The sequence below is a fragment of the Sinocyclocheilus anshuiensis genome, unplaced genomic scaffold (genome assembly GCF_001515605.1).
Source record: "Sinocyclocheilus anshuiensis isolate Anshui unplaced genomic scaffold, SAMN03320099.WGS_v1.1 scaffold508, whole genome shotgun sequence".
NCBI lineage: Eukaryota > Metazoa > Chordata > Actinopteri > Cypriniformes > Cyprinidae > Sinocyclocheilus > Sinocyclocheilus anshuiensis.
The window spans coordinates 1,465,825-1,472,874 of NW_015555744.1; the positions used below are offsets into that span (position 1 = coordinate 1,465,825).

At 39.0% G+C, this 7,050-nt stretch overlaps 2 protein-coding genes across 3 annotated transcripts in view; one reads left to right on the forward strand and one right to left on the reverse strand.

Moving 5' to 3' along the window:
• Positions 1–1,016: 1,016 nt before the first annotated feature.
• LOC107673378 (D(1) dopamine receptor-like) lies at positions 1,017–2,363 on the reverse strand. Its single transcript, XM_016466934.1, has one exon. It carries the CDS (start codon positions 2,361–2,363, stop codon positions 1,017–1,019), a length of 1,347 nt encoding a protein of 448 aa, XP_016322420.1.
• A 413-nt stretch (positions 2,364–2,776) lies between these two features.
• The window catches only part of LOC107673422 (lysyl oxidase homolog 2B), a 29,332-nt gene continuing 25,058 nt past the window's right edge, over positions 2,777–7,050 (forward strand). The window contains exons 1-2 of one of the 2 annotated variants that reach the window (XM_016467012.1): positions 2,777–2,890; positions 6,294–6,663. In XM_016467012.1, the coding sequence (XP_016322498.1) occupies positions 6,324–6,663 (340 nt within the window). In that variant the 5' untranslated portion in view covers positions 2,777–2,890; positions 6,294–6,323. Of the gene's footprint in view, positions 2,891–4,301; positions 4,376–6,293; positions 6,664–7,050 lie in introns of those variants that run through there. The other variant, XM_016467011.1, reaches the window with a different exon arrangement.

Below are 7,050 nucleotides of genomic sequence, written 5' to 3' on the forward strand. Positions count from 1 at the left end.
TATATATATAGTGAATATAGTATATATAGTGAATTAGTAAAGGCAAAAAAATTAAAAATCTAAATTGTGAAAAACATAAATCAAAATGATTTATATATATAAATCAACTTCAAGGTTTTAGCTTAAAATTTATATGAATATATATGGAAATTTGACATGATTTCACCATTTTGATTTATGTTTTTCACAATTTAGATTTTACATTTTTTTGCCTTTACTAATTCACTTTAAATGGTCATGTGGAGTGGCAAATGTACAAATATTCCAAGTAGTCCATCAAATATTATGAGCTAATAAAGACATGACCATAATGCTGCTTAAAAAAGCTTAAGATAAAGTATTGCAGGACAACAACTTCCCTTTTGTATTTTGTGTCAACTATCCTTTTATACATTAACATCTTTTCAGTATCACTTGCATTATCTTTAATAATTTCCCAGCCTCCAACAGAGTAGACTTAATGTGAACAAATCCATTCAATGAACAGAAGCTTTTTCAGACAAGAGGTAACTGTTATGACAGACCGATAAGTAAAGATAGTCGATTCTCAGAATAATTGCATGAAATCACTTAATCTCATATTTTCATTTGAGCTCATATGCCATGCTCAGAAGGGGGGGGGGGCGTCAGTCAACCTGTCAGTCTGTCAGTGCATTTTCCCTTTCTGGAGTTAATAGAGGACATTTCAAAGTCAGGTGTTGCTCATTTTCAGTCAAATCTTCAAGCTGACAGACATATGATTATTATTATTTCCTCCATTAACACATTTAACTGAAAAAGACTGCACATTATTCATGTAGAAATAAGTTGGTACTGCATCATGAGCTTTATACGTAAAGCTCTTTATGGAATCTCTGCCTCACAGTGAGTGACCTTTTGAATGATTCATGAGCAGAGTAGTGTAGAAACGGCACTCAAATCAGTTGTCTATGCCAGTTCAATTACTCATAGTCTTACTCAGTTTGTTTAATACATAAAAGTATAATTATTTTCAAAACACACCGCATGTTTACAGATTACAGTATTCCAGAGATACTAGGAGATTCGCTTTCATTACGAGCCACACATTCAAGAGACGCTAACTCATCTTCTTTTGTAAATGGTAGGATTTTATCCAATGATAGTTCTGTTTCTCCATGACTTAGCATAGGAGGCCTTTCCCCATATACAAAGTTGCATTCAGCCTCATAAGGGACTTCCATCTGTGACACTGTATCAAAGCACACGTCTTTATCACTTTCCTCCCTGACAGCGTGCGGATGCAGACAGGGGTGACCGAAGAGGTGAGCATCTCGAAGGTTTGTGGAGTCACGATGGTAAGACACCAGCTCATTACTGAAGTCAACCGTTTGAACTGTATTCCGAGAGCACAGCTTCCCACATCCCAAGAGGCTGGAGAACGCTTTGCGGAATTCTGCATTAAATGCATAAACTACAGGATTCAAGGTAGAGTTCGCCCACCCACACCACACAAACACATCGAAAGTCGTCTTATTGACACATGGGATCTTCCCGGCGTTGTGGAGGCCAGGGTCACAAAACGGCACCATGCAGTTGAGAATGAAGAAAGGGAGCCAACAGCAGACGAACACACCCATGATCATCGACAGGGTTTTCAGGACTTTGGTTTCCCTCTTAAATGAGCTTTTTAACTTCTCTTCAGGTGCTTTACTGCAGCTCTGGCAGGACTGAACATGCTTAATGGTGCACTCTTGCATTGATATCTTTCGGATCTGCTTTTGCGATATGAGGAAGATGCGAGTGTAAGTGACAATCATTATGGAGACAGGAATGTAGAAGCTGATTAGAGATGAAGTGATGGCATAAGTGCGGTTTAAACTGGCATCGCATTTCTCAGCCATTTCTCCCAGGTCTTCTTTATGGCGGAGACTCTTATGCCAACTCAGCTGCACAGGAATGAATGAGATCAGAACAGAGAGCGCCCATGCCACTCCAATCATGACAAATGCCACTCTTCTTGTCATTTTCTGCTCGTAGCTCAGTGGGATAGCAATAGCCCAGTAACGATCCACACTTATGATGCACAGGTTAAGAATGGAGGCGGTGGAGCACATGATGTCAAAGGCTATCCATACTTCACAGAAACTGCCGAACGGCCAGAAACCCACAATCTCTGCGACTGCCTTCCATGGCATTACAAGAGAGGCAACTAAGAGATCTGAGACTGCCAAAGACACTACAAACACATACGCCACTTTGGAGCGCAGATGACGGAACCGTACCACTGCGGTGCACACCAGAGCATTCCCCAGAAAGGTGGAGAGCACAAAAATGAAAAGCAGACAAGCAGTCGTGGAGCGAGTTATTAGCTCTGAGACATAACCTTCAGTCTGGTTTACCATCTTCCGGGATGTCCCTATTACCCTGGCTGCAACCTGAAAAATGAAGGCTTTTGATCAAGCATCCGTTCTTCGGGGGTACATTTGCAGAGAGTTTAATATCCGAAGACTTCAGGAATTCATCCATTAATGAGAGAGTTGCCTGTAATTGAACATTTCTGAAATAACCTTCCCTCCTTCCTTCAACCAGAGAAGTGCGTGAGGATACAGTGCAGAGGGTGAGACTAATGATCTTGGAAGTAGGACTAGGGGGAGGAGCCTAAGAAAATACAGGAGGGAGACTGCAGCTGCGTCCGAAATCGCATACTTCCATACTATATAGTAGGCGAAAAACAGTATGTGAGGCGAGTAGTATGTCCGAATTCATAGTATTCGAAAAACAGTAGGCGAGAAGTACCCGGATGACCTACTACTTCCGCCCGAATTCCGTAGCATGCATACGATGGACACTTTACTATCCCATGAGGCCACGGGAGAGGAGGCGTCATATTCGAAAATGGCGGAAGGCGGCGACGCGGCTCTTTTCAAGTGTAAGTACCTCAGGGAAAAACGTTGTTCATTGTGGTTAAATTGCACTTGTTTAACATGATCTAAGTGAACGGCTGACTTATTGAAAGTTTAAACATTGTAAATCGATGAGATGCTTCCGAATTCCATTCATACTACTCTCATTCATACTATATAGAACGTACTTTTTTAACGGTCGAGTAGTACGTTCAAATTCAAAATGTAGTACCTACTAAGCAGTATGCGATTTCGGACGCACCCTGTGACTGCTGTCATGTATATTATGGGACATGTATTATTATTTTTTTTTATATATATTTTGTTTTCAATCATCAGGCCTTTTAGAAACCATTCTAATATTTATTATTAAACAAATAAGGCAAGTGGAAAATCGTGTCTCTCCTGACACATCTGATATCAGACCAGTGAAGTCTAATTAGCGTTTATGGATTAATTTACAGTTTTGTTTCCCGGCCTAAGTGGACCGTTATCCACAAGATGGCAGTATACATACATTAATATCCCACAAGAGAACAGACAGCTGTTCTAGTGATGAGAGGTCTGACTCATTTCGGCGAAACGATTATTTTGAACTTCGTTTCAAAGAACCAGTTCAAAAAAGAGATTTATTATTTTACGTCAATGCGTAATTACGTCATCGCGTGCTCCCTGATCAACTTTTATTTATTCAGATCAGTTTACAGCCATGATTCAGTTCATAGAATATAAAATAATTGTATTGCATTGGCAATAAACAATCGTAGGCTACACAATTTATTTAGCCCAAATTTCTTTGCCGAAATATGTTTCGTATGTGAGCTAAAACAGCACAATTCCATAGGCTACTCTATTCTGCTGAATTATTTTTATATGGCATTAATATTAGAGCTAATGAATGAATGGATAGTAGTATGCTAGGCTGAATTTAGCCATGAATCCAGAACGAATCATTCAGTCCGGGTTTGTGAACCGGTTCAACGGATTCATTGAAGATCGCATTAAAAATGATTTGTTTAAGAATTGAGCATAACTATGAGGTTAACTAACTACTGGAATACATTCGTCCCAACCCAAATTGTTTGTATACACTAAAACGTGTGTATGTATTTTTAACAAAGAAGCAACAACACCAACCTACAGTATTAGTGAAATAGTTTGCCACCCTTCCTCCAGAAAACTCTCCACAGTAACCCGAAGTGCTCTTGTCGGGCCAGGAAATTATTTAATCCATCACAATTATTATTTTTGATTTAAAACAACAGACTTCTTTTAGGCACGTACATAATGTCTGTTTCCTCAAAAATTGCAGTTATGTGGAGGTCCATGAGGTCACCAGCCCCAACAGTGGTGGGCGTGAGGGGGCAGTTCAACAAGGCGTAACTTTGTTTCGACTTTCCTGAAATTGTAGGAGATCAACCAGTGAAAGTTTAGGGGGTGCAACAGCTGAGAGAAGCAGAGATTCACGTTCGGAGGACTGTTCTACTGTGAAACTTGCACTCGCAGCAAACGTAAGCTAACCACTGCCTCTGCTTTGCTTTATTACGCGATATTGTATCGCAATTTTGCTTATTTCAAAGAAAATAATCGTAGTTGTACTGAATATTTCGCTTTAAATGCGTTACCTGACACTGCACGTTTCCTTGTAAGATAGAAAAGAGAAAAACAATGCTAATGGTTATGTATGACGTCATGCTTGAGTCAGTGGGATAGGATTTTTACACATTTTTACACTCAAATGTTTTAACAACCTGTTCACGTTATTCATTATTAATAAACATTACAAAAGTGGGTATGCGCCTTTGCTTTTGGTTCAGGTAGTAACACTGGGTTATTGTGTTTAGGTAGTATTACACAGGACTGTGACCCCTTGACATGTGAACCCTTTTAATCCTGTCAGAATCCTATTCATGGTGGTCTGGGAACTTGCTGTCTGGAAGTGCAAAATAGAACAAGACAAGAACCAGGTATTTAGGACAGGAATGTGAGGCAGTTCCAAAGCTGTAGATGGCTTGGAGCTATAGGTCTTGTCCTGGCGAACAAAACCTATACCAAATACACTTCTGAACATGCCCCTTTGTCTGTGTGATGGGCTTTACGTAAATTCACTTTAGACCAACCACATTTTTAAAAGAACCTCCACATAGGCTGCTGTAGAGAAGGCTAATTCATTGGGACTTCTGGGGTCCATCATGTGTCTTTGCCACATGCATTTGGACAATCCTGAGACCCTGAAAAGATTTTGAAAGATTTATTTATGCTTGTGTAATTTAGTTTACGCATTTAGTTTTAGTTTATGTTACAGGCTACACCATTTTGATGTATTTTCAGGCAATAACTTTTGAGTATGTTTGAGAAAGTGAGCGGAAGTCTTAAAAAGTGCTTTTGTAGAAGTGCCTCTTTTATCTTGGAGTGGCAATCTTAAGGGAACCCTTGGAAGCATGTTACTTTTTTTTTTTTTTTGGCTTTTAAGACAGATGCTTACATGCCAGTGGGTACTGTAGAACCAAAATGTCTTGAAGATTCACTATATTAATAATTTTTTTCTGCACAGTGGGGTTCAAATATTTGAGAACCCTAGCATGTATTTAGCTTTTTAAATGTAATAATTTATTTATAATATTTATTGTCAAATTATATGATCAGCATTAGAATTAGAGGTAACTGAATTGGAAAAACAGCATTGCACATGTTCGTGCAAAACCTGATGAGCCATGTATATATGTATATATTTGAAAATGGCCTTTTGTACAAAAGACTTCACAATGTCATAAATTTGCTTATTTGATTTAAGATGTAAAACTAGTGTAGAATCCTAAATAATTATGATCCAATTTACATCCTTAAACACTCTGTATTTCTGTTTTTTCTATTTGAATTTTGCACTCCACTTTGCATGAAGTGTTTTTCCCCCCATTCAGGAAACCAATTTCCTCATCTATTCATGCTTACCATACTTCCATCAGCACATCCTCTTGTGTCACTGAAAGAGAATATCTAACATCCAATCAAAGTGTCATCTGTCAAACTTTTATGCTCAATTAAACTGTATTTTATGATAAGAACATGATTCTTTTCCTTGGTATTCAAAGTGAATTTTATATTTTTCTGCTTAGGTTGTGGCTAATGTAGATGAATAGCATGCCACAGCGTGGACTAAACAAGTCTCTGTGACCTCAATATTGCGCTCTCTGATGTGGGCTGATTTGGTGATGGATGAGAATTCCCATGCTATTCCCCTTGAGCTCATGACTTTGATAAAAGTGCTTTTGATTAAAAAAGTGCAGATAAATGACTAGCTGGAAATCTTAAAGCGCATTAATTATGTCTGTTTAGCATCAATAATGTCTTTCTGTGCTGCCTTTTAAATAATAATAACAATAGAAACTACTTCCATTGCTTCACTTTCACTTCTTTTGTTTTTTGCAGGCCATAAAAACCTTTTGAGCCTCTATCATTATGCTGGCCCTCTGGTCTGTGTCATTTGTACTATTGTGCGTATGGAGATTCAGTTACGCACAGTATGAGCACTTGGGTTACCTCCTGGGCTACCCAGAACCTGCACAGGACCTTTATACTGCTCCAGAGCTTCCTAAAGATATACCCAGGATACAGCTACGCCTGGCAGGAGAGAAACGCAAGCACAACGAAGGGCGCGTTGAGGTCTTCTATGAAGGGGAGTGGGGGACTGTGTGTGATGATGATTTCACCATTCATGCAGCCCAAGTTGTATGCAGAGAACTGGGTTATTCTGAAGCAGTCTCCTGGTCTCCATCATCTAAATATGGGAAGGGAGAAGGTAAGCTAGTGTTCAGAATGATATAATGTGAAACTGATGCCTTTTTTCCGCAATTAAAATGACTTGCAGTTAAAGAAATAGGCTAGTTCACCAAAATGTACTCACCCTCAAGCCATGTAAGATGTGGATAAGTTTGTTTCGTCAGAAAAGATTTGTAAAAATGTTGCTTTACATGTCTTGCTCACCAACAAAGTGAATGGGTGCCATCAGAACAAGAGTCCAAATAGCTGATAAAAGCATCACAATAATTCAGAGTCGTGTGAATTACTGTGATGTTTCTGTCAGATGTTTGCAGTCCTATTTTAATGGCACCTATTCACTGCAGAGGATCCATTGGTGAGCATGTAACATAATACTGAATTTATTAAAATCTGTTCCAACGAAGAA